A 26,975-nucleotide genomic window follows, 5' to 3' on the forward strand; every position below is an offset into this window, starting at 1 on the left:
AGTGTGCGATGTATGGTCTGAGCACTGACAGGCTCCCCCACCCCTTCAATCTCTGCAGCAATGCTGGCAGCACTCATACGTCTATTTCCCAAAGACAACCTCTGGATATGACGCTGAGCACGTGCACTCAACTTCTTTGATCGACCATGGCGAGGCCTGTTCTGAGTTGAACCTGTCCTGTTAAACTGCTGTATGGTCTTGGCCACCGTGCTGCAGCTCAGTGTCAGGGTCTTGGCGATCTTCTTATAGCCTAGGCCATCTTTATGTAGAGCAACAATTATTTTTTTCAGATCCTCAGAGAATTCTTTGCCATGAGGTGCCATGTTGAACTTCCAGTGACCAGTATGAGGGAGTGTGAGAGCGATGACACCAAATTTAACACACCTGCTCCCCATTCACACCTGAGACCTTGTAACACAAACGAGTCACATGATACTGGGGAGGGAAAATGGCTAAACTCACTTTTGTTGCCAGCGGTTTAGACATTAATGGCTGTGTGTTGAGTTATTTTGAAGGGACAGCAAATTTACACTGTTATACAAGCTGTACACTCACTACTTTACATTGTAGCAAAGTGTCATTTCTTCAGTGTTGTCACATGAAAAGATATAATCAAAGATTTACAAAAATGTGAGGGGTGTACTAACTTTTGTGAGATAATGTATATACACAGTTGGACATTGTTAACAAACTGAATAGTGAGGGTGTGAAAAATGTTTTAATGAAGCCACAGTGCCAAATAAAAGTGCCTGAAGTTGAAGAAACACCCAAATATATAGGATATATGGCAGAGAGACCATTTACAATAATAGAGAAGCAGGACAAACCAAATTTGGTGAAATATCTTTTATTAATGTGATACATTTTGGTGTCTCTTTAACCTTCCCTTTTTTTTTTTTTTTTTTTTAACAGCATATAATAATAGTACTTTGTTCACACAAACTTTGCTAAACACTTGTAGACAGCGCATTTCAAACAGACCAACACACTTCAGAATAGCACACGGCTGAGTATTCAGTCAGTGATAACTTGATAGAGCTGTTCAGGAGGGTTTTCACTCCTTTTTAATTCTTACATATCAAATTATAATTAATGTTTAAAACACACTCATTTTTTGTCTCAGTGATGAAAAATTAGTTGGTTTACAGTTGACTATGAGAGAGAGAGGAACTGATTTATGCTAGGGGTTGAGTGATAACTGCCCAGCGAATAAAAGCCTATTCAAGCGAAATTCTTGAAACCCAACATTACAAATAGGGGAGCGAGTCTTGATTATTGTGATTTAAGTGGCAAGATAGTGAAACAACTCGGTCTTTGTAATACAGTAGCCAGGCAGCAATGCAAATTATACATCAACCACTTGTATCCCACACATTGCTAACTGCCATTACTGTCAAGCACACAACACATTTTTTCTTTAACTAGTGAGATAATAAATAAACACATGAAACCAACAGTCTTATAACGAGCAATACCAAGACTTGTCTGTACACTAAGCAACAGCTGTGTTTGAGGAAGAAATCTATATATCCCGTTTAACAAAACCTCAGTAGCTCTATGCAATATTAATAGACTCTAGAAAACCACAGCAATGTGGCTTGATTTGGTGCACTTGACAGAACAAGCAAGGCATTTTGTGTTAAACCGTCTCTAACCTGCATGCAAAAAACAAGGCAGAAATTGAGTGGATGAGCAGGGGGACTACAGATAAGACTGTGCACCCCAGAACGATGTGTTGACTTAGACATTAGCGTTGTGTTAGTACATACACATTTTTAATATTAATATTAGGTTTTGTAACTACAGTTGTGGATGAGTCATTAAATATCTTAGGTTTTGAGTTTTAATGAATTAAATAAGAATACAAAGTAACTTCCCTTTTCTAACAATGTTATATCCTAATCTTTTTTGTTTTCTTTCCACAGTGCAATACATTCGATTTCCATGCAATCCTCCTAAGATTACAGAATAACATTTGTCTGTCCAGAATGAGGTTGTTCATAAAAACAAACTGCTTCAAACACTTTTTATTTGGCCATACACATATATCCTGAAACAAAAGACCCTTCAATTATATCTGATCCCTAATGCCACACTTAACATGACAACATACGATAATAGAGATTAATCAGTACATGTTATTCTGTCCGTGATGACATTTCACAACAATGATTTAAAGATGGAAGTGATGCCATCAGTATGTTTCTTTTAAATAACTTCAGACAAAAACTACTGTGTTCAACAGAATAGTGCGTAATCTTTATGTTAAAAAAAAAAAAAAAAAAAATTCAAACTCATCTTAAAAGAAGTTTACAATACAATATTATCTAGTTTTTCCAACTCCTCCTGTGAACTTAAAAAGAAAGGCCTAAAATGATCAGCCCCAGGACAGACAGCTGATTTCTCTGCAACATTTTAACTTTACAACAACTATGACAGCACTGATGTTAAAATAAGTGCAAGAAACTCAAGAGCAAATGAGTTATGTTAGTCTGCAATCCCATATAATGCCATGCAGCCAGAACAGACGAGAATCTGAATGGTTTTAGCATTTATAACCTATGCTGTGATTAAATTTTTTCCCCATTAATATATGTATTTTTGGAATCCATTTTAATACAGAGTAATAGCATATCCACACGTTTACTCTGAAAAGTCACTGGGTCTGGTGAGGGACAAGGGTGGTTACTAGCACGAGCAGCTGCTCTCGGTCACAGGTAGCTCTGGAGGCTTCTCTAGTTTGATGTCAATCACTGGAAGTTTAGGTTAAGGACCAGTTAGTGAGAAATGTAAAGATGATTATTTACATTGGATAGTTTTTTTTTTTAAAGTATGCATTTAACCTTGAATAACAAAGATAGACATGGTCCAAAAAGAAACTTTTGCCACACCTGATTTGGCAGGTGAACATTTACCAGCCATGTTTCTTACCAACCATGAAACTGCATTTTGTATTACCTTTTTTGGGACAGAGTGCAAGTGTAAATAGCAACCAAAAGCATCTTCTTTGCAATAAGTAAAAATAATGGCAGATACTATTTGCACCCCTAATAAAATACTAATATAATAAAGGGGCATAACTGCAGCATATTTATTGAGTCCCACAGACACCCTATACCCCTAACCTTTCCTTTCCTTTTAAAAGTTAAGCATGGTTTGACTAAAGTAACCAAAGTATCACCATGATATTTTGTAGTAAAATCGTAGACATCACAAGATTAAACATGGTTACTATAATAACACCATATTACTGTAGTAACACCATGGTTATTTGCATAAAATAAAACATGATTACTACAATAAATCAGTTAATTTTACCCAGATCAAACCTCTCTCTAAATTCCCCAGCCTTCACCGTGACCAAATCTATTTATTATTTTAAGTATTGGAGGAAATATTAAAGGGATAGTTCACCCAAAAGTGAAAATTATCTCCACTTACTCACCCTCATACCATGCCAGATGTGTATGACTGACTTTAATTAAGATTTTTAGAAGAATATTTCAGCTTTGTAGTTCCTCACAATGCAAGTGAATGGGTGGCAAAATTTAAAAGCTCCAAAATCCATATATAGGGAGCATAAAAGTCATCATTAAGACTTCAGTTGTTAAATCCATGTGTTCAGAGACAATATGATAGGTGTGGGTGAGAAACAGATCAACATTTTTTTTTATCATAAATTCTCCTCCCTGCCAGTTAGGCTTCGATATGCACGAAGAATCACCAAAAACAGAAGGAAAACGTGAACGTAAAGTGGAGATTGACTGGGAAGGGAGGAGAATTTATAGTAAAAAGGACTTACATTTTGATCTGTTTCTCACCCACACCAATCATATCTCTTCAGAAGACATGGATTTAATCATTTGAAGTAGTTTTATGTTGCCCTAATGTGGATTTTGGAGCTTCAAAAGTTTGGCACCCATTCACTTGCATTGTATGGACGTACAGAGCTGAAATATTCTACTAAAAATCTTTGTTTGTGTTCAGCAGCTGAAAGTCTTATGCATCTTTGATGGCATGAGGGTGAGTAAATTATGAGAATTAATTTGTGGGTGAACTAATACTTTGAGTGGAGACAGGATGGGACAAAGTGAGATAAAAGGGTGAATCGATCCCAGGTCAAGAAAATCTCATCCACACCATCTTTACACACTACACCATTAAAGCGAAAGTCGGGGATGCTTTTTGCCTTTAATTTCAGTGTTTCCACCATACTATTATAGTGCAAATAGCCACACTGTGTGGCAATAATCCCTTTTTTTTTTCTTCACCTTTTTAGCAATCTAGTTATTTTGTCTAGTTATCTAGCATTTTTGTGGCAAGCAGTGCTGGTCATTGTGTCACTCGCAAAATAACATTTGTGATGAGCCAGTCCTCATCTCCCAGTGAAACTAACTAACTGTACCTGTAACAAAATCTGAAGGAACATTGCGAATTTGTTACTCAAATGCAGAATATTCCACGTGAGTCACCACATAGTTAGGGATCCTAGATACATTTGCCATTTAATTAAATCTTGTTAAAAGATGTGCCGGTTGAGATGCTTTCATTAATAGATGTTAATATGTCTTTGATTTCAAACAATCATTCTTAAAGTTTGATTTAAATCAAGCATTATCTATTCCTAAAACAGGTAAATTTGGAGTTTGGCAACCATGAATTTAACTGTTAATTGTGCATCTTGTTGATAGGTTTAATTAAAATAAAACAATTATTCCAGAGAATTCATGTTATTTCTTTTCTTTCTTTTTTTTTTTTGTCATATAGGCTAGTTTATAATATGATTGAAAACACTTGCAGAAATGAATTGTTTCAGATCTCCAGCAATCAGACATACATGGATAAAATTGTGAAATTCAAGTATTAACCATGCAATTTTTTACTTGGTGCATATTAAGGATACTGTCTTCTTTGCTCTTTTCTGGTGTACCATCCATTCCAGGCAAAGCAGCAGCAACACGACGAAACAGCTAAGAAAAAAAACAACACTTTATTTGTTAAAACTCTGAGTAAATTCTACACATCAATGCAGCAATAAAACATTTCAAAATATATCTTAGTAGAATGTAAAACAAATTTAAACTCGAAGTGGGAGTAGAGAAAATTTATGTATTTCAGAGTATATTTGCATGAGGAAACAATTGATAAACTCATTCTGTCTATAAAGAGCAATACAGAACACTGATAATCAGCTTATGCACCAATCAACTTCTGCATCTATTATGTGAATTGCAAATGGCACTACAACTCAGCACATGTAGAAGACTTAGTTCTAGTGACACTTGGACAACATGCAAGGAATGTTTGTGGCATGGTTTGTGAGGAGCACAATAAGCAAATACAATTCAGTGCTGAATAAAAAAACATAAAAGAACAGCCCATAGCACAGGACTGAAGCAACACCTGACAATGTGAGGTGCGGTAGAATGGATAATGACGGGTGGAGCAGAGAAAGATTGAAACCAAAGAAAGTAAGCAGATATAGTGGTGGAAAGGTACTTAGGGCTGGGCCATCCTCATTTCTCAGGAGTCTACCTGTTTGACATTGTAGCCAGTCTTTGCGCTGGTTTCAATGAACATGACATTCAGTTCCTTAGCCCTCTGCTCGCCCTCCTCCGTGGTAATCTGTCTGCTCGGCCGGAGAAGCGAGGAGGAGTAGAAAGAAATATAGGCAGACAAAAGAAATGTGTCAAGAAGAGGAGAAAGAGAGAGACTGACTGAAGTTCACATTAGTAATTGGGAAAAAGAGAAATTAAGTGTTTTAATAGAACCCCTGTCTCAGGTTGAAAAGATAAATGCTCTGTTGAAAAACATCTGAAATTTTAACATTGAAAAGAGATTGCTGCAGTTCAAAGGGCCATTCACACAGGACACATTTGATACTTGAGGACAATTCACAAACTGCCTATCAGTGAAGTGATAATACATAATGTCAGTGGCATGTAAAGAAATACACCACTTTACAGGGTTCAACAATAAAGATTTTTTCTGCTGGCCCAGTCAGTCAAGTAGTTCAGATTTTTAATTGCCCTGCCAACATTTTTACTGGACTATATGATATATATTAGTTTTTAATTGTTATTATTTATTTTCCAAAAAATTATATAATTGTACTCCATTACAGCTATTAATGATACTTCTGCTGGGAAAATTGCAAAGTATTACTGATTTGGCTACATTTTTTGACATTTAACTAAGCACAATTCATCAACAAATGCACAAATCCAAATATCACAAGAACCCAAATGTTGTAGTTTGCAAGGCATTAAAACTAATGTACAGTTGAAGTCAGAAGTTTACATAAAACCTTAGCCAAATACATTTAAACTCAGTTCTGGCATTTAATTGTAGAAACCATTCTGTATCTTAGGTCAGTTAGGATCACTACTTTATTTTAAGAATGTAAAATGTCAGAATAATAGTAGAGAGAATGATTTATTTCAGCTTTTATTTATTTCACCATATTCCCAGTGGGTCAGAAGTTGACATGCACTATGTTAGTATTTGGTACATTGCCTTTACATTTTTTAACTGGGGTCAAATATTTTGGGTAGCCTTCCACGAGCACCTCACAATAAGTTGCTGGAATTTTGGCTCATTCCTCCAGACAGAACTGGTGAAACTGAGTTAGGTTTGCAGGCCTCCTTGCTCACACACGCTTTTTCAGTTCTGCCAAAAATATTCTATGGGATTCAGATCAGGGCTTTGTGATGGCCACTCCAATACCTTGACTTTGTTGTCCATAAGCCATTTTGCCACAAGTTTGGAAGTATGCTTAGGATCACTGTCCATTTGTAAGACCCGTTTTTGACTGACCTTTAACTTCCTGGCTGATGTCTTGAGATATTGCTTCAATATATCCACAATATTTTCCTTCCTAATGATGCCATTTATTTTGTGAAGTGCACCAGTCACCTCCTGCAGCAAAGCACCCCAACAACATCATGCTACCTCCCCCATGCCTCACAGTTGGGATGGTGTTCTTCGGCTTCCAAGCCTCACTGTTTTTCATCCAAACATAACGATGGTCATTATGGCCAAACAGTTAAATTTTTTGTTTCATGAGACCAGAGGACATTTCACCATGAGATCTTTGTCCCCATGTGCACTTGCAAACTGTAGTCTAGCTTTTTTATGGCAATTTTGGAGCAGTGACTTCTTTCTTGCTAAGCAGCCTTTCAGGTTATGTCGATATAGGACTCATTTTACTGTGGATATAGATACTGGTCTACCCCTTTCCTCCAGCATCTTCACAAGGTCCTTTGCTGTTGTTCTGGTATGTACGTTCATCTCTATGAGACAGAATGTGTCTCCTTCCTGAGCGGTATGATGGCTGCATGGTCCCATGGAGTATATACTTCCGTAGTATTGTTTGTACAGATGAATATGGTACCTTCATTTGGAAATTGCTCCCAAGGATGAACCAGACTTGTGGAGGTCTAAAATTCTTTGTGGACTTATTTCTTTTGATTTTCCAATGATGTCAAGCAGAGAGGCACTGAGTTTGAAGGTAGGCCTTAAAATAAATACACAGGTACACATCCAACAGACACCAATTAGCCTATCAGAAGCTAATTGCCTAAAGGCTTGACATCATTTTCTGGAATTTTTCAAACTGCTTAAAGGCACAGTAAAATTCTGACCCACTGGAATTGTGATATAATCAATTAAAAGTGAAACAATCTGTCTGTAAACAAATGTTTGGAAAAATTACATGTGTCATGCACAAAGTAGAATTGCCAAAACTATAGTTTGCTAATATGAAATCTGTAGAGTGGTTAAACATTTGTTTTAATGACTTCTACCTAAATGTATGTAAACTTCTGATTTCAACTGTACATGAACAATGAAGATAAACTGTAAATATAATGTAGCACTAATCCATTAAAGGGATAGTTCACCCAAAAATGAAAATTCTCTCATTATTTACTCACCCTCATAATATCCCAGGTGTGTATGACTTTCTTTCTTCACCAGAACACATTTGACGAAAAGGCTCATTAGGTCTGAATGCAAGGGAATGGAGATTTCTCTTTAGAAGCTCAAAAAAATAAATCACAGATAGTCAGCATAAACGTCATCGCTATGACTCCAGCTGTTAAATTAGTGAGAACTAAGGCAATCGTGTCACAGCCGGAAGAGCAGCACTGTTTACAAGTGAGATGGAGGAACACTATACAGAAGCTTCACTGGTTTTGGTTTAGATCTGTACTGATCTGTTTCTTTAATCACAATGGTGCGTTTGTGTGCTTATCCTGGACGTCACAACCGAGAACGTGAGATTACCTCTGTATCATGGCAACGTGAATACATCACACAAGAGACCGCATGATCTCCACCCACTCCTGAAAATTAATGGAAGCGATGATTTAGAGTTAAATAGTACTTAAATATTTATTTTTTTGGCACCAAAAGCGATCGTGTCACTTTAGAAGACATTAAATTAATAGCTAGGCTCATATCGATGACGTTTATGCTGATTTTTGGAGCTTCAAAAAAGAAATCACCATTCACTTGCATTTTAAAGACAAGATAATTTTCTTCAAATGTGTTCTGGTAAAGAAAGAAAGTCATACACACCTGGAATATCATGAGAGTGAGTAAATAATGAGAACATAAAAATTTTTGGATGAACTATCCCTTTAATGGTCAAGTGCTGCATTATATTTACAGTTTATCTTCATTGTTCATGTACAGTTGAAGTCAAAGGTTAACATACACTTAGGTTGAAGTCATTAAAACACATTTTTTAACCACTACACAGATTTCATATTAGCAAACTATAGTTTTATCAAGTCATTTAGGACATCTACTTTGTGCATGACACAAGTAATTTTGTGTGCATTTTTGGGTGAACTATCCCTTTAAGGCAAGTGTCTACTCTGTCAACAGTTCTGAAACTCTCTCACACTAGTCCTGGGTCATTGTTATTGTTGAGTCCTGCTTTACTTTCAACTTAATGTCTATGGACCACCTCTGTGGCATTCTGTCGACTACCTCAGATCCGAACACAGCTCCAGGTAAACAGTGTTTTACAAATGTCCAGGCATGGGCAGAGTCTGTGGATCTTTTTAAATTTTCTGTGCTAATTTGAATGGAAAATCTGAAGATGTAGACATGGTAAGGACAGAGTACTAGACACTTATTGGTAACTGAAAGTATAAAAAAACAAATATACAAGGGATGCATAGAACTTTTTGAATGATAGGCATTCTAATTCAGCAGAAATCTGAATTCTGCAGCTGTTTTCTGCAGAACTCTGCAGCTTAGTTGTCACATTCTACTATGTCCCTTTTTAATTACAACTCATTATTTTCTGTGGCAATCGACAGTGTCACAGATTCTTATCATAGACATTATGTTGAATATAAATTACAAGCCCAAGGTCTATGCTTTAATTGTATTGTGTGACCCACCTGTTTGACGTTATAGCCAGCTTTGGCGCTGGTCTCTATGTACAACACATTCAGTTCCCGTGCTTTTTTCTCTGCTGCCTCTACTGAAATTTGCCTGCCATTTTCCATTTGAGAGGTGTGGAAACCGTTCAAATTTAGAATGGATATGAAAAACAAGAGTAGTAATGGGAAATCAAAAATAACATCAACACAAACAAAACCAAGACTGAACAAAAAACAAATGATGGGTTAAATTAATCAACAATACTCAAATTGATGGCAAGGAGAAAACTGCACACACACAAAAAAAGCCTTAAAAGGAATGTTCAGGGTTTAGTACAAATGAAGCTCAATCGACAGCATTTGTGGCATAATGCTGATTACTACAAAAAATTATTTTGACTCATTCTTGTGCACTTTAAATTCCAATCACATTTTAATGATCAAATAAGGGAATTTTAAGCGAATATACATGCCATGAACGGCACGTTTGTGTGTCATTGAGTTGAACTCTGGATGAGCATCACTGAATTGCACAGTGGACATCAACCAGAGGAGTAGCTCCTGTCTGGAAGAGCACATAACATTTTCAGCGCTCTGATGCACACACCGTCAGCAGAGGCTCACGCCAAACATGTGATGGAACATGTTCCTGGACCTGGGTTCCCACTCTTTTCAAGGCACAATTTTACAGGACATTTCATGCACCGGACAAAGGTAATATTTTGCCGTTTCTGTTTGATTTTGACTGTAGATTCTCACCTCCAGATAAGCAGTTTGCTCCATGGCCCAGTATGAAATAAATAAATACATAGTCTGTATGTGCTGCGCACTTCGGAGTGCTCTCTGACTCTGTCATCTCACACAAGAGTGTGCGTGATGATCATGATGGGGTGTTTTCACTCTAGGAGCGGCCATCTTTACACATTCATTTTGAAGGACGCATCACTTGCAGATCATTTGTTTATTCAATTAAATCAGAGACTTTTTTTTTTTTAATTATCACACTAGGACATATCACAATTTTTATTTTATTGTAAATTCAAACATTAATTTTCATCCAAATATGTCATATACCATTACATTCTGGGTTTTAGTGACCGACCGATTTATCAGTCTGCCAATATTAGCCTTTCACGGATATATAGAATAGAATATATATATATATATATATATATATGAAGACTATTTTTCAGAACATATAATGCAGAAAACAATGCTTGAATTGGTGTCATAACATAGTTTGTCCAGCAGAGCGCACTCCGACTCCATGGTTTACAGAGTTGAGCTGCCAGTGGCTCTGCAGACAGGGCGGAGTTAAGCGGTGTCTTCACAGTAAGTAGCTAACTAGTTTGTGAAATACATACTGGAAAGTTAATAAACAATGAACCCAATCATTTTCCCTTTTCAATACATCTAAAATAACGTTAACCCTGTCCCTGACAACCATGTCACTCATGTTTATCACATCTGTTTGCTGTTAGCCCGCTATAGTTTGTTAGTGCAGTAAGTAATGTAGCAGATTGAATGGTAAGCATCAGAGCAACTTTTTGCAGCTCAGCAGACAACACATGTACATGGTGGATTGTGTCTGTTGAGTGTTGATTTCATGCTACGCTGTTACCTAGTTGGTGAGACGCAATGCTGGTCCACCTTTTACTCTCCGTGACAACAAACTTATAGCTAACTAGCTAAACACAAAGCTACTTTCATTGTTTGTCAGCTGACTGAAAACTAATGAGTAAACATGTATTCACCAAACTGTTTTATTCAGGATTCGCAGTTTGGTACCCCCTTCAACCAAACAATTCCAGTCGTTGCATTTACAAAATTTTATATTTAAAAGTCTGGTTTTCCATGATTGAAAGTTTCCACTGAACTTGTATAGCAGAATATGGTGTAACACCGCTGCCACTGTTTATCTCTTAACTCGACAGTTGTAAATGCTTCTTGTTTTTGCTGCAATGCTTTAGTAACGATAATCAAGAGAGTTATTAACCGTGTTCTGAACACCTGTTTCTGCAAAACGTTTGCTAAACACGTTTTATTATCATTTAATGTAAAAACTTTGACTCGTTAATCATTATTATTTATTAAAAGTGAATGTTTGTCACTGACTGTAAACATTGCTGCCCTGCGTGACATAACACACACCTACATCCAGTTGAAAGGTGAAAATTCAGTCTCTCCCGAGTTGAATGGAATGCTTCATGAATCACAGCAACAACAAAACGGAGCATTGCGGCTTTCCTCACAAGAGCGAACATTTGGACACAAACACACACACACACACACACACACACACACACACACACACACACACACACACACACACACACACACACACACACACACGAGGCGTGTGGCAGTGGACTCAACGTGCTGAAGCAGCGAATATACAGCAGGTGAGTGTTTCAAACAGCACAGAGTGCAGCTAAATGAAACAGAATGCAGCATCTTCAAAACTGAACTTCAACTTAACACGCATATTAAAACGCAATGGTTATGGCATCTCCTGTTATTTGAAAATAGATGGTTTAGATTACTATGGTGACCTGAAGGAAGAACAGACAGATGCTCGTTGGGCACATTCTTTCAGATTTGGGCAGCGAATCTTCACAAAATGACAAAATATTACGCATTATATTTTGATTATGCAATCATTTGTACATTTTATAACGTATTATTTTAGAATAACTTATATTAAGGAATAGACGATACACTGGAACAACAAGCCACAATGCAGCAGTCATAGACGTTTGGCAGACATGTTATTATATATACAATTATGAACATGTCATTGCCCCTTGAGTACTCGATGTAATTAGTCAGTTTTCGAGTAGACAAAATGACCAAAATGGCCATCCCTACTTGCAACACAGTCAAACCGTTTTAATATAATGAAATATTTTCCAGAACAAATCATTATTTTCCAGGACATTTAGGTATGTTTCTAATTTTCCATGACTTGAAAATTGCATTGCAAAATTCCTGGTTTTCCAGGATGTGTGGGAACCCTGCTGGACATCAGGGTCAGACATGCAGTGTTAGTGACACAGAGGAGATGCACAGTTACTCTTTTTCTGTGGAGTGATTAAAATTATGAAATTAAATCTCAAAGGTTTTGCTTCATGAGAAATAAGAGCTTGTGGGTTTAATCAAAGATCTTTAAAATAAAGTGTGAAAGTGAAGATTTTTTTTCTTTTCTTTTTTTTTATATATAATTTTAAACTAAAAATGGAAACTAAACTAAAGACATATTTAAAGTATTAAGAAGTATTTTGATATTTATTTTATATTTTATTTTCATGTAATTCATAAGTTTTTAAAGCCTTAAAAGTAAATTATATTTTTGTATCATTTACTTTATCAAATCATCCATTTCATTTTTTATTTATATATTTGATGTTAAATGTGTAAAAATGTCTTCTTAAGGTGTATGAAGCACCATAAGGAATATAATCATTTGAATGAAAATTAATCATGAAAGCCCTAAAGCAGACAATTAATCAGACATAAATTAATAAACATAATTGCATAATAGACATAATTGCAATTATTTGTTTGACATTTAATCGTCAACCAAATGTCAATCACAACAGCCTTACCACAAGACATGATGATACGCATGTAAACATGGTTTTAGTGTGATAAAATCACTTACTAACCTTTCTGTGTAAAGTTAAAGCCAATTTTACAACTTACCATGATGATGTAATGTCAACAAACTCTAAAACCCCCAAATTTAAACACCTTTACATCTCAAACATGAGTTTTCACAGAATAAATGTACGTGCTTTTATAAAATTATAAGCTTCAAAATTCTGTTTAAACCCTCAAAAAATTGTCACCATTAACTTTCATTGTAAGTGCCTCACTGTAACCTTGATTTTTACTTTTTATAAAGAAAAGGAGGGACGAGTCAAAATTTTTTTTTTGGTAATCAATATTATCACACAAATGCTTTCGATAGAGCTTAACTTGTATTGAACCCAGAATATTCCTTTAATCAAATAGTACACTTTGAGTGAGGGGCTGAGAAGGATTTGTAAATGAGAGCCTTTCTTTTCACCGCACCATATTGTAGTTCCCTCTAGTCTCCAATTATTGTACCTTTTATCAGCCAAGTCAGTCTTGTTGCCAACCAACATGATAATGACATCACTTCCTCTCTCTGTTCTGACATCATCTATCCACTTTGAGGTTTGCTGGAAGGAGTTGAGATCTGAAGAAAAAAAAGGGAAAAGAAAAAGTGATTTCAGTATAGGTTCGTTAAAAAGGCCAAATACCATTTTTTTTAATTCTGTAGGAAGTGATTAAATAGATTATAATATATTTATCAATAGATTTAACAGATGCATCAATACCAATACCAGAGCTGTCAACCACACCACATTTAGTGTGACTAGTTAAAAAAAGTAAATGTGATACAAATATGAACGCTTTTATCATGTCCCCTGACCTGTACGTAGATTCCATAATAAGGGATGTTCCTACCAGTGGAGCAAGTACTAGGGATAATTGCTTTTGTCTGCTACAATAATGTCATATGGCAGCTTTTTTAGCAAATATGATATATGTGGTTAATTGCAATGATATTGATGCACTCATTACATTTTTTGGTAAATGCTAAACTTTTAAACATATTACAGTATTTCTGCACTCAAATTAGATACATTTGGTGCTTGTAAATTGAGGCTTTCACTCTCTGAATAAATTAATCACTGACTGCGCATAGAGCATTTTTACAATGGCATTGGTAACTGAGAACTTCTATTTTCACATGATGCTGCATGTATGCTAGAAGTCAGTGAACATTAACAGAAATGTTACTGAGTGCACTTTTAATTGACTTCTCATGTAATTAATCTGAGTAAAATTTAATCATTTGACAGCCCTGCAAATAATATTTGCACAATGAAAATTTGGCAGTGGACAAATCCCCCTTGATACACTTTAAAGCCAAGCTCTTAGAAGAAAGTGTGCTAGCAGACAGTTTGAAGATCAGCAAGACAGAAGTTAAAGCACAAGACATTTCAATGCTCCGTACACTTAGAAAAATTAGGATGCTGTTTAAACAGATGTATGTTTTATCTACCCTTAATTTAATCTAAGTGAAAAAATAAACAAATGAAAATAACATTGTTCCCAAGCAACCATACTAAGAAGAACTGCTATGACTTAGCATCAGCTGCTGAATTGTACTATCTTCGCCCTAGGGACATAAATCCCTGCTGACCCAATGAGTGAGGCTCAGACTCACTGGTGATGTCATAGACCACCACAGCAATAGTGGAGTCTCGGATGTAGCTGGGAATGAGGCTGCGGAAGCGCTCCTGCCCTGCAGTGTCCCACAGCTGGAGCCGAACCTGAGGGATCAGCGAACCATGGTATGCAAAGAAACCGGGGAAACAGAAAGACAGAGTGGAAGAAGGGATAAGTGTAAAGATAGAAAGAGACAGGGCAGAGGACAGGCCAAGGGAGCAGGGTTAGAGGAAATGGACAACAAAGAAACAAACCATCAAGGAAAGGGTGAAATGCACTGACAGAATATAGCAATTTTTGTTTCTTATGTTCCTTGCTTATGGTTCAGTTAATTGTGGATTTAAGGTTTTTGGATACAAGTTACATAAGAATGCTTTGAGAGACCATCTGAAGGCATTTCTCCATTCCTGCTGTCTGAATGTCACTTCTTTCTGTGAGATGCTTTGGAAATGGCACACTTTTTTGCATAAGCATTGCTGAACCTGTTTGCAGATCTGGACAGATGGCGTTTTTTTAAATCTTTGCTTAACATTGTAGCAGGCAGCATGAATAACAGAAAGTTAATCTCTTACAAGACCCCATGGAATGCAAATTAAGAGTTTTGTGGATTTTAGTCCATGTCTGTTAGCTTTGAAATCATTTATATACTAGCGTACTCTTAAAAAAACTTTTAGAAGATATATGCATTTAATATTGACTCTATCTTATGCCTTTAAAACAGTCCCAATTCTCCAAGGTACACTTGCTGTTTTCAAGTTTGTTGGCAGAAAGGTTGTTCCAAGCATCTTATTTAGGCTGACTCAATTGCTTCTGTCTCTTAATAGAATCCCAGACTGACTCAATGATATTGAGTTCCAGTCTCTGTGTGGGCCTAGACATCTGTTGCAGGACTCCTTGTTCTACTTCTATTCTGTTTTACTTGTAAAAGGAATGTTTGGAAATCTAAAACTGACACACTTAAGCAGAAGATATCTATCTTAAGACAAATGTTTTTGTGAAACATCTCACGTGTCTAAGACTTTTACATAGTACTACAATTCCCCATTATAATTGTACATTGTACTAAAGCCTATTAGATTTTTTTTTTTTTTAAAGGACTAGCCTTCGACCTGCCCCACCCAAACGTCCGGTTTCAAATTACCTTATTCGCCAGAGAAACTAGAGCGCAGCCATCTTGAAAATGTTATCTTTGATTTTCCAATCAAGGCTGCATTCCACTTCAATTTTAACATCCACTCCCCCTCGGGGGAATCCTCGCCACCATTCTGGAAGTCTGTTCCATATCGTTAAGTGAGTGAGGGAAGTTTCTGTTGACAGAACCTCAACCCCTCAATTTTGACAGAGGGAGCGAATCTACACTGATGTACACCTCAAGCAGCTCCATATCCCACAATGCAACTCGATTGTGACGTGACAGTAGAATGCACCCCACCCCCACACAACTCTAATGTATGATGGAAAGTAAGTTAGGTCAATTAAGCAGTTTAGAAACATTATATTGAGATTTAACAGCATATTACTTGTAGCTACCTTAAACTGTTTATCACACAGTTATAGCCCATGTGTTCATTGATATGCTAACATTTTCAATGTGTAAATCTTGATTAATTCTTTCGAACAATTCATTCTAATGAAAAAAATATAATAAACAAATGATATATATACATAAGCCTCTGAAATTAATCTCCGAAACCGATTGTTTTCTCAGTTGCAAAAATCACTAAATAATTCACAAACTGACATCAGTCTTTAACATGCTCCAAGTGATCAAGGATGTTCCAGTTAAACCCATTGCACGTCTTCCACCAGTAGTGAACACTCGCGTAATGCAAGCAGTGATGTATATTCGAGTCCATGAGACTGAGTGGAGTTCGCGAGGGAAGGGGATACAATATTTAAATGGAATACAGCCCTAGCGGTTGCTATATAGATATCTAAATTAATTAATTTAATTTAATTTAATTTGACCAATTGTCACACATTATACATACATTTCTGCATATACATGGTGAAATTATTTATTTTTCACATATCCCAGCTAAGCTGGGGTCAGAGTGCAGGGTCAGCCATGATACGGGCTCCTGGAGCAGATAGGTTCAAGGGCCTTGCTCAAGGGCCCAACAGTGGTGTCTTGGTGGTGTTGGGGCTTGAACCCACGACCTTCTGATCAGTAACCCAGAGCCTTAACCGCTGAGCCACCACTGCCCCGGTAAATCTGCACCACTGCCCCGGTAAATCTATGGTGTTGATGTCAAAGAGTAATATGCTGGCGAAGTGGATTTACATATTGTAGGGCTACCAGAAGTTATCATGAATATTGTAATGTCTTCAGGGGATGTCATAATAACTGAAAGTAGAGGCGAAGATTTTAAAACAAGAGTGCTTAATTCATAAATCCACAAAAATTTATGACATTCATAAAATGTGGGGTGGCAAATAAATTTCAAAAAGTGTACTTTTTAATGTCAAGACATAGCATGTAGAATAATAATCGAGCTATCATTCTTTGAAATGTCATGTCAGCTACACATTTTAACACAAATTATTAACTAGTTGGGAACCAAAAATAAAAACATATTCCACATATAATAATTAAATGCTTGTATCATTAATGTAGTGCAGTGTGTCTTAGCTGTTGAAATGTGATTTGTGGTTCAGGTCCAATTAACCTACAAGGGTGTCTGAAAACAAATTTTTACCATTACAGCAAAACATCTCGCTAGCTTTTTCACATAGTAGAGGGGTGCTGTAGCCACACAATCACCTCTTGGTGAAAAATACTTTGTGCTCCCACACATACTCCATTTCAATCAACTTTTCTCAGCAGCTTCAATACAAAAAGGAAGTTACAATACAAAACCCAGAAGAGCAGTGCACCGAAAAGGGGCAGGGCTGAATAAGGTGAATAGGAAATACTTGAACAGAGGACAGAAATATTTGCTCATCAGGTGATTTCATGGGGTCTTTAACTCTAGCAATTTACTTTTAACATTACTAGACAAGCAGCACACTTGTAAAGCTCCATGAGTGCCATTTACCCTAGAAACACCTGAGTTTAGCTCAAAACGTGAAGCAGGCGCACTAGCTACCTACTTGCTATATCATAGACCACCACTGCGGCTGCTGAATCTCTGATGTAACTGGGAATGAGGCTACGGAAGCGTTCCTGCCCAGCAGTGTCCCACAGCTGTAACCGAATCTATGACCATCCATGCAGCAAAACAGGTATGGAAGAGAGTGGGGTGAGGGTGGACAAAGACACAACCAAACTTAAAAGGTGAAATAAAAATAAATGACAAACTATGACATAAGGGTGATGAGCTATAAGCATGCACAAGGAATTATGCAAACAATATCATGGTGTTGAATCTGTGATGAGGACAGTGAAATAACTTGACAGACATCAAATCAATGAAAATGTCTAATAGCCTTTGCAGGTGAAGGTGGTTGGAGTGGAGTCAGTGTGTGTCAAAAAAAACACCAATTCCAATGCTACCACTAATCAATAATACATATTTAGTCAAAATCAGGTTTTATAAACCTTAATAGATGTGGTATTTTTCAATCAAAACAAAAGGCTTGGACACACAGAGACTCTTTAAAAATTATTTTAGATACATAAGGGTTGATCTTGCCTACCGTGCGGTCTTCCAAGTACATGGTTTTTGACAGAAAGTCTATACCAATAGTTGCCTATGGAAAAAAACAATTAGTAAACATGGTGCAGTTTAAAACAGGCCATAAAAAGAAAAGTTCACCCAAAATAAAAATTCTCTCAGCATTTATTCACTCTCATGTTGTTCCAAACCTGCATGACTTATTTCTCTTGGAACAAAAAAGTAGATGTTCAAACTCTTTCCTTTAAAGTTAATGCAAATATTACCGACCAGTAGGGATGCCACAGTGTTTATTTTTTAATGTTAGATTACTGTCTGAGAAGGAAAAAAAATGCGGTAAACCGGTTTTATTATTACACAACAACAGCGCTGAGGCATTATTTATATATGGATACCAAGCACAGCCCTACATTAGAAAAACTGATAAATACACATGTATATAAGAGGTATATAGTAAGAGACGCTCAACATGTCACAACGCTGCATGCGCATCCCGTGTGAATAATGATGTGCTTCAACGTAACCAGAGTGCTTGGAGTCGCAGTGTGATCCTCGCTGCGTATCGAAAGTGCATACCTGTAAGATTACTGTAAGTGCGCAACATGTAGTTTATGGCATCCAACATTTTTGTTCTTTTACAACAGTTTATTAAAGCAATCTTTATACCCCACCATAAAGAATCAGCAAAAGACTCTGTCCCTTTAATCTGTCCACAACACCTCACAAATAAACCTGTGGATTATGCAATAGTAATAATGGGTACACTGCTTAAAGCAGGTCATTTAAAGTCTGATAATGACTAAAATTGAAATGTATTCTTGAATGCAATGAATTTGTACACTAGGGCTGGGTACTGATACAGATTTCCTGATTCAGTTCAATTCCAATTCACATGCTCTCGATTCAGATTTCGTTTGATCTGATTTCAATTCATATGGGTTTATTTCAGTTATAATGTCCCTTTTGCTTACACATAAAATAAATTATCTCCCAGCTAATGCTGTTAATTATACAAGGGACCTTTTAACTAGGTACATTAGGAAATTTTAATTTTACAAATTATATTTTATTAGTTTTTCATCATTTTGGCTTTTTAAAAATGAACAGATAAATGTATTCGACCAATAAATATGATTATTTATTTCATATATTATTTTTGTTACATAATTAATGTTAAATTGCTTAATTTGTACTATTTACATTGATTTGTTTAACACATGCTAAATCCGGTACTGTCTCTTTAACAAAAAAAGGCATTTCTGTAAACAGCGCATTTAAATGAGCGCATGTGCAATGCATGATTAGAATTAAATGTTTTTTGTAGTTGTTTTTGATCAACAACTGACTGTAAAGAACAGCAATGGTAATAAGAGACACATTATTCAATGACAAATGGGTTGCATGGATCTCGTCATAAGACTTTTACTCTCAACACGCTATGAAAGGATCTCGCTGCTGAACACTTAAACTACACAATTATTGGCGATTGAAATGTAAACATTTTCCAGCCAGTTGCCAGATATATTCACTTTAGTCACATACTCGAAATTTGGTTGCAAATGCGAGTGATTTCCTCTCAATGTGGTGGAGGGTTGAGCATTGATTGAAGGATCAATCTTGGGATTTAAGAATCGATATTGCGATTAATCGGAAAATCAATATTACTGTACAAAAGCAAAGCTTTAAATAATGATTTTGATTTAAGATGCAACTTCACAAAGTTTACCACGCTGACAGTAACTACACCCAAATGCACATCCTGCTGTCAGCATGCATGAAGTTGCATCTCTCAATTAATTCCTTTAAAGCACCACAGCTAAAAATAGTGTTGGTGTTGTTGGACGATTAGTGGAACATCCTGTCCCATTTTTAGTATGCGTTCTGTATCTTTATATGACTTCTGTGACTGTTTTTATTACATCCATTGTCTTCAGAATCCCTAAGTCATTCAATTGCTCCCAAGTGGCTGATTGAAGTCCATCAAATTCATCTGTTATATTTTAGAGTACATGTGTAGTAGCTCCTGTTTCTCATGAACTGAAAACACACGTGCAGTCTGCGATACTTGCCAAGCACCATGCCGATAGATCAAGTATATGTATGCAGGTATGTATGTATATGCCACGAGTAAATAAATCAATTCACGGGTTTTAACCATAGATTCATGACATTTTAATCATGGTTGATAGTAAAATCGTATAATCGCTACATCCATGTCAAATTCTAAAACAAAGAAAAAAGGTTAGGGTTAGCAACCTAAGAGTAAAATTTGTATTCTATTGTTATTATGATTCATAGATGCAATATATACAAAGTCTTCAGAAGCCAGACAATACCTATGTGTGAAAAAAAAAAAATTCAAAGTACTTATTCGCTGAAAACGAATTGCTGTGGCACGGATATTTAAACTTGCTGCGTCAAGTCAAAACTTGCTTAATGTCAAATGCCATTCGTTTTCGCACATCTCATAACCAATAGTTACAAGCCAAGTTTGAATATGTGCAAGTGCACATGAGATTAAAGAGCTTCAGAGCTTGACAACTCCTGTTCACTGTAAGAGCAGCATGAACATTCTTCAGAATATCTTCTTTTGTATTCCACGAAAGAAAGACAGTCATATGTATTTGGAACAGCATGAGGGTGAGTAAATTATGACAGAATTTCCTTTTTGGGTGAGCTATTCTTTGAAAAAATAACAAGTAATTATCAAGCTTTGATTCAGTTACAGCTTTGATGAAGTAAACAATCCTATGTAAGAAGTATAGTAACATAGGAAGAACGGGATGACGTCACTGAGGACTACCACATGAACAAGGGCCGAAACAGACAGTAACAGCAGATGTTACCTGATAGGTATTATCGAAGCTGTCATACATAAACCTGGTGATTAGTGATGTTTTGCCCACTGCAGAAGAAGAAAGAAACATATACAGCATTAGAGCAAAGGGATGCACAATTGTTGTTTCTCATAACCTAGTGAGTCGCCTACCTAGACAACGTATTTGGCCATCATAGGCGCGTTCCGAACGTTCGAATCGAATCATATTATGCCAAAACTGCTATTTGGATCCGCACGTTCGAAAAGTGTCATTCATATACATACGACTGATCGTAAAGGCATCAGTCTGCAGGAGGTGTTTCTGAACTCTGATCGCTGTGTTGGCAACATAGGTGTCGCCGTCCTGCTTTCACAGCAGCATACCATTTCAATACAGGCTTAGAAATTCAGAATGTCTCGTTCACGCTTCTTTCCCTAAATCTTCATGTTCAGTCCAGCCATTATGAAACGAAAACGTTTATGTGACGTGGCCTATGTGGCAAAGCTAAACATCCCTGATGCGGTTTATAATCTCATGATCTTGATTGTCACATAGCTAGTTAGCTAGAAACATGCTAACTGAAAACCGCTAACATAAATCTTCATCGCAACAGACAGTGTAGTTTTTATAAACGAACCCCTATTTATTTAATAGTTATGGCACATTCTAACTAGTGGACGCTCTTCAAAAAAGGCCTTTAATATGTGAGCTCTACTTTCTGGCTAGGAGAACACAACACAAACCTGCTAGCGCAAGGACTAGACGGTTTCTCGCTATGTATACAAGCAATAATCCATAAACAGTGGGGGAAAGACCCAAACGTTACTCATTTGTTTTAAATATAACGTAATCGAACGGACTGTGATGATCTCCGTAGCTATATAATACAATACAGCTAACGTGTAAGGATGGTCAGTGCCACATGATTTCTGTTACTGTGTTGTTCATGACAAACCGTTTCCTATATTGCTTTTAGTACATGTTTACGTGTTTCTTCTCTATCGCGTGACTGTCAGACTAATATTTAGAAATGTAATTGACAATATCTGTCTCTCTGGAGCATCCTTTCAACCGGCCTGTGCGTAGGTCTGTCCGCGTATCGTATATCTGTACACTTACCGCTCTGCTCCCCCAAGAAAACCAGCTTGAATTTCCGCAAAGGGTTTCCAAACTCTCCACCACCGGTCGTAGTAGACATATTTATCGAGTAAAGTACACAACAGCTATCTAGATGATTGTTGTTGTTAATTTCTGTGAGAGGACGAAGGACACACTGTACAGTCCAGTGATTCCTGAGAGAGCTAGCGTCACTCAGTGGTCAGAGGGGGAATTGCAGGAGACGCTTTGGATGTGTTTCAGAACCCATCGAGCTGCCTATTTACGTTGTCTAGGTTCGAATCGAACGTTCTTTGCTGTTGTATTGTTAGGCAGCTCATTCGGTTTTGAACAGAGCGTGTGTGTACTGTCACGCCTAACTATAATTTGTTTTCTCTCTCAGTATGTCACAATGTATACTATATATGTAGCTCTTAAAGGTTGAGTAAGCGATTCCTGAGAAAGACTATTGATATTTGAACTAAACAGCCAAACAAACCAACATGATCGCACGTGAAGTCGGCATGATGTTTCCGATAGTTTTGGTACCCTACGCGACTGTATACCGACGCGCTGAAACATGCAACATTCTTATCAGACATGTTTGCAGTGGTTTTAATGTGTGTATCTTTCCACCTGGCGCGATTGGCTGCCCGTTGCATCTACTGTGTGGGAGACTAGAGTTCAAATCCAGGCCACGATTGAATAATCAATAACGAGCATGATTCGCACTTTTCCTTGTAACATTACTTTTTTACTCCAATAACTGTTAAGGTAAGGTTTGGGTTTGAGTATAGAATCTATACATATACTCTTTTCTCTTCACTGTATAACGTTCGTAAAGCTGAAAACAACTTTCTTCACTGCTAGCTTTTGGCGACCTCTCCTGGACATAAATAGAGCTCACACGTGCCCATATGCTCTACAACACTTACTGCTTTGGCCACTGGGGGCAGTGTTTCGAAATTTCGGTCAACGTATACCGATTTTGATGAAAGACAAGTCAGTCTATTCTTTCCGATTTCATTGTTAGACCAGCGCTCCAGAAGCTTTTTTTCCCCAGCGCGCACAGAACAAACAGCTTGCGGACCGTGAAAATATATTTGCAGAATTTTATGACTTACTCCACCTTTAATGCTTGTTTTGTGTGTTACTATTATTTTAACATATTTCTAGATTTATAGGTGTAAGTAATATAAATAAAAAAAAGTGTCAAATCATGTAGAGACTAAGTTAGAATATCACATATCAGTAAGGATGATAATATCAGAAAGTTGTTTTAATGTAGTTTTATTGAAAATGTACACCATGGAATTTTACTAGTTAAATATTTCACAAATTTCTGGTATTACAGGGGCGGGGTAATTGACATTAAGGGGGAAATATGGAAGATGACTAGAAAAATGTAGGCCAATCTGGACACCCAACATGTTTCACACAGAAAACAGTCACTTATCAATAATCATTAAAACAAGTCTCTATATTGATATGCAAAATAGCTTCTTAAAAAGTCAAATGTAATGCACATATGCATCAATGTCTGTACCTCGTAACAGACTTGTCCAAAAATGAAATTACTGAAAACCTTTGACCCTCTTGACACATCTAAATGCATTATTTGGCAACATGGGAAATTTCATTTATGAATAGACTGCACATTGTACCTGGAATGAATAGACCTGATAAAATAATTATAAAAAAAGATGCTTTTAAGCAGAGTCCATATTCTATACATAAACAAAAATATATTTAGAGCATGCAAAAGAACAGAAGATAAAGGATATAAAAAATGGCACTGAATGTGACCTACATAGTATTTCAATAGGTGCTCCATTACTCTCCAAGACAATATGCTTTTAAAATAATTACATTAGAACTATATTGCTGTAAAAGATATAGGGCTTTACAAAACATACAATAACCTTCAGATTTGAATTACATTTACCTTATGCTTTCAAATCAAGTTTCTATTTAGAGTTAAATAGGTTCATCTCTCACTTTTAACACAACCAGGAATGTGCGGGCCCATATTCTTTGGATTTTCTCAATGTTTCACAGCCAGTTTGTCAAAATGTTTTCAAGTCTTAATAGAGATAATCTTACTCAACATAGTTTCCCACCCTAAATGAAATGTTTACTATAGTGATGAGTTAGTATCTTCTCGATCCTCAGTTAACAGTGTTAATTTTTGTGAGGACATGCCTGTTCAATCACAAACACATTTATTCATAAAAAGAAACTTAAAAAGATTGGGTAATTAAACAGATTAAGACTGCAAGGCAATATCAATAGATGTAAAAAGCTGAGGCTTATCCCTCAACACGCTAAAATAAATAAGCATTCCTTTGTTTTCTAACAGAGCTTTGGTTCTGGTGTTGCACTCAATGCCCTGGTTGGGAAACAGAGCTAATATTTATGGTGAATTGAGAAAAATACCATGTTAAAGGGATAGTTCACCCAAAAATGAAAATTCTCTCATAATTTTCTCACCCTCAAGACATCCCATATGTTCATGACCTCATTTGCACAATACAAATTAATATATTTAGAACAATATCTCAGCTCTGTAAGTCCATAGAATTAAGTCAGTTTTTACCATAATGTCTCGGGGGTGATATGCATGAAAAATGCAAATCTTCAAAATCAAAATTACATAAATATCGATCTGTTTCTTACCCACACCTAGCTTATAGATTCGGAAGACATCATTTTAACCAATGGAGTCTTATGGATTACTTGTATGCTCCGTTTAGTGCATTTTGGAGCTGCAACATTTTGGCACTCATTCACTTGCATTGTGATGACCTACAGAGCTGAAAAATTCTTCCAAAAATCTTTGTTTTTCTTCAGCTGAAGATAGAAAGTCATACACATCAGGGATGGCATTAGGGTGAGTAAATTATGAGAGAATTTTCATTTTGGGGTGAACTATCCCTTTAAGTCCACATAAGGCCATGTTCAACAGGGCAGACAGCATTGAAGTTTTAAAACTTAAATAAAATTAAAACTTTAAAAATAAAAAGGCTGACAGAGTGAGACAAGAAAAAGAGTGGATGCTTTGTTTCTTGTTGAAGCTGCAATCCCCTCTTCAGACAGGCAGCCAAGACAGAGTTAAAAGAAGCTAGAGAAAGGGAGGAGACACAAATGCAGATTAGAGAAAGTATCAGGAAGGCATTGAAATTATTAGCACCAGTGGAAAGTCAATGGGAAATGGGCACTCTGATTTTTCCTTCGCCAGCCAAAAGCATGAAGCATTCAGAAAGTAGGCAGAAAGGAACTGATGGCCCTCCTTCAAACGCACTGTACATCCTGGAATTTTTTTACATTTCTAATTATCTTCATTTTAGAACATGCATGGATTTCAGTGTGTATTCTTGGTTGGCTGTGATCAAGAGCAACCTAATCCATCACTTCTAAACAAATATATCAGTTGGTCTTTTCCATTTTACTGGAACATTTTTATAGTAATTACATTCTCACTTCACACAGCCCTAAAGAGGCAAACATTTTGAAGCATATTAGTCACACAACACATCAAAAACATATACAGCAAATTAAGGCAGCCTCAAACAAATCACAACGTTTTATTAAGACAATAAATATAAATGTTAGTAAAAAGCAGCAGAAAGTGCCCACAATCCAAATATAAGAGGTGATATGAGAAACACAGGGGACTGGGTCCACACTGGCCCCCCTTTTAGTCTTGGCCTGGTCCCTTATCAAAGCCATTGGAGTGAAGATACTACTCAGTGCAGAGCCAGGGATTACTGCAAAGGAATGTAAATACACACAGCAGTGAGCAGGGAGACTGGAGGGAAGCAAGAGAGTTAATGAAGTGATAATACTGATCACATCAATTCCACCTTTGTTTTCCACAAATCACTCAAAACAGAACAGAATGGATAGGATTACTTTGATTTAACTAAAAGATCTGGTAGTTTTTCTTGAAAGAACATATTTTACTTGTTTAATAAACTGACAAGATGTATTTATTTATTATACATTATTATATTATATATACACTGGTGGCCAAAAGTTTGGAATAATGTACAAAGTGTGCAGTTTTGGAAGGAAATTGGTACTTTAATTCACCAAAGTGGCATTCAACTGATCACAAAGTATAGTCAGGACATAACTGATGTAAAAAACAGCACCATCACTGTTTGAAAAAAGTTATTTTTTATCAAATCTAGACAGGCCCAATTTCCAACAGCCATCACTCCAACACCCAATCCTGGAGAAATTATGCTAAATTGCTAATTTGGTACTAGAACATCATATGCTATTATATCAAACACAAACAAATAGTTGAAAGCTATTTGTTTCATTAAATGAAGCTTAACATTGTCTTTGTGTTCATTTTTGAGTTGTCACAGTATGCAATAGACTGGCATGTCTTAAGGTCAATATTAGGTCAAAAATGGCAACAACAAATAAACCCTGCTTTCTCTAGAAACTCATCAATCATTGTTTTGAGGAATGAAGGCTATTCAATGCTTGATATTGCCAAAAAACTGATTTCATACAAAGGTGTACACTACAGTCTTCAAAGACAAAGGACAACTGGCTCTAACAAGGACAGAAAGAGATGTGGAAGGCCAGATGTACAACTAAACAAGAGGATAAGTACATCAGAGTCTCTAGTTTGAGAAACAGACACCTCACATGTCCTCAGCTGACAGCTTCATTGAATTCTACCTGCTCAACACCAGTTTCATGTACAACAGTAAAGAGAAGACTCAGGGTGCAGGTCTTATGGGAAGAATTGCACAGAAAAAAACACT

At 36.5% G+C, this 26,975-nt stretch overlaps 2 protein-coding genes across 7 annotated transcripts in view; both read right to left on the bottom strand.

The window, feature by feature from the left end:
* Nucleotides 1–837: 837 nt before the first annotated feature.
* Nucleotides 838–22,396, bottom strand: rab41 (RAB41, member RAS oncogene family). Of its 5 annotated transcripts, XR_007967277.1 has the most exons (9): nt 22,216–22,396; nt 21,124–21,182; nt 18,300–18,353; nt 17,754–17,859; nt 13,509–13,620; nt 9,417–9,510; nt 5,536–5,629; nt 4,904–4,970; nt 2,672–2,753 (listed from the first exon to the last, which is right to left on the bottom strand). XR_007967277.1 is itself a non-coding variant. In XM_052089017.1 (8 exons), exons 1-8 carry the CDS (start codon nt 22,292–22,294, stop codon nt 2,689–2,691), a joined length of 636 nt encoding a protein of 211 aa, XP_051944977.1. In that variant the 5' UTR covers nt 22,295–22,396; the 3' UTR covers nt 838–2,688. The 5 variants fall into 5 exon arrangements, 4 of the variants coding, with proteins under 4 accessions (XP_051944977.1, XP_051944976.1, XP_051944975.1 ...); XM_052089017.1 differs by lacking the exons at nt 9,417–9,510; nt 17,754–17,859 and adding an exon at nt 14,659–14,764 and having other exon boundaries at nt 838–2,753; XM_052089016.1 differs by lacking the exons at nt 5,536–5,629; nt 17,754–17,859 and adding an exon at nt 14,659–14,764 and having other exon boundaries at nt 838–2,753.
* A 1,077-nt stretch (nt 22,397–23,473) lies between these two features.
* Nucleotides 23,474–26,975, bottom strand: part of septin6 (septin 6) — a 35,571-nt gene continuing 32,069 nt past the window's right edge. The window contains exon 10 of one of the 2 annotated variants that reach the window (XM_052154884.1): nt 23,474–25,312. In XM_052154884.1, coding sequence (XP_052010844.1) covers nt 25,303–25,312 — 10 coding nt within the window. In that variant the 3' untranslated portion in view covers nt 23,474–25,302. Of the gene's footprint in view, nt 25,959–26,975 lie in introns of both variants that reach the window. The other variant, XM_052154882.1, reaches the window with a different exon arrangement.

Source organism: Xyrauchen texanus, chromosome 23 (genome assembly GCF_025860055.1).
Source record: "Xyrauchen texanus isolate HMW12.3.18 chromosome 23, RBS_HiC_50CHRs, whole genome shotgun sequence".
Classification (NCBI taxonomy): Eukaryota; Metazoa; Chordata; class Actinopteri; order Cypriniformes; family Catostomidae; genus Xyrauchen; species Xyrauchen texanus.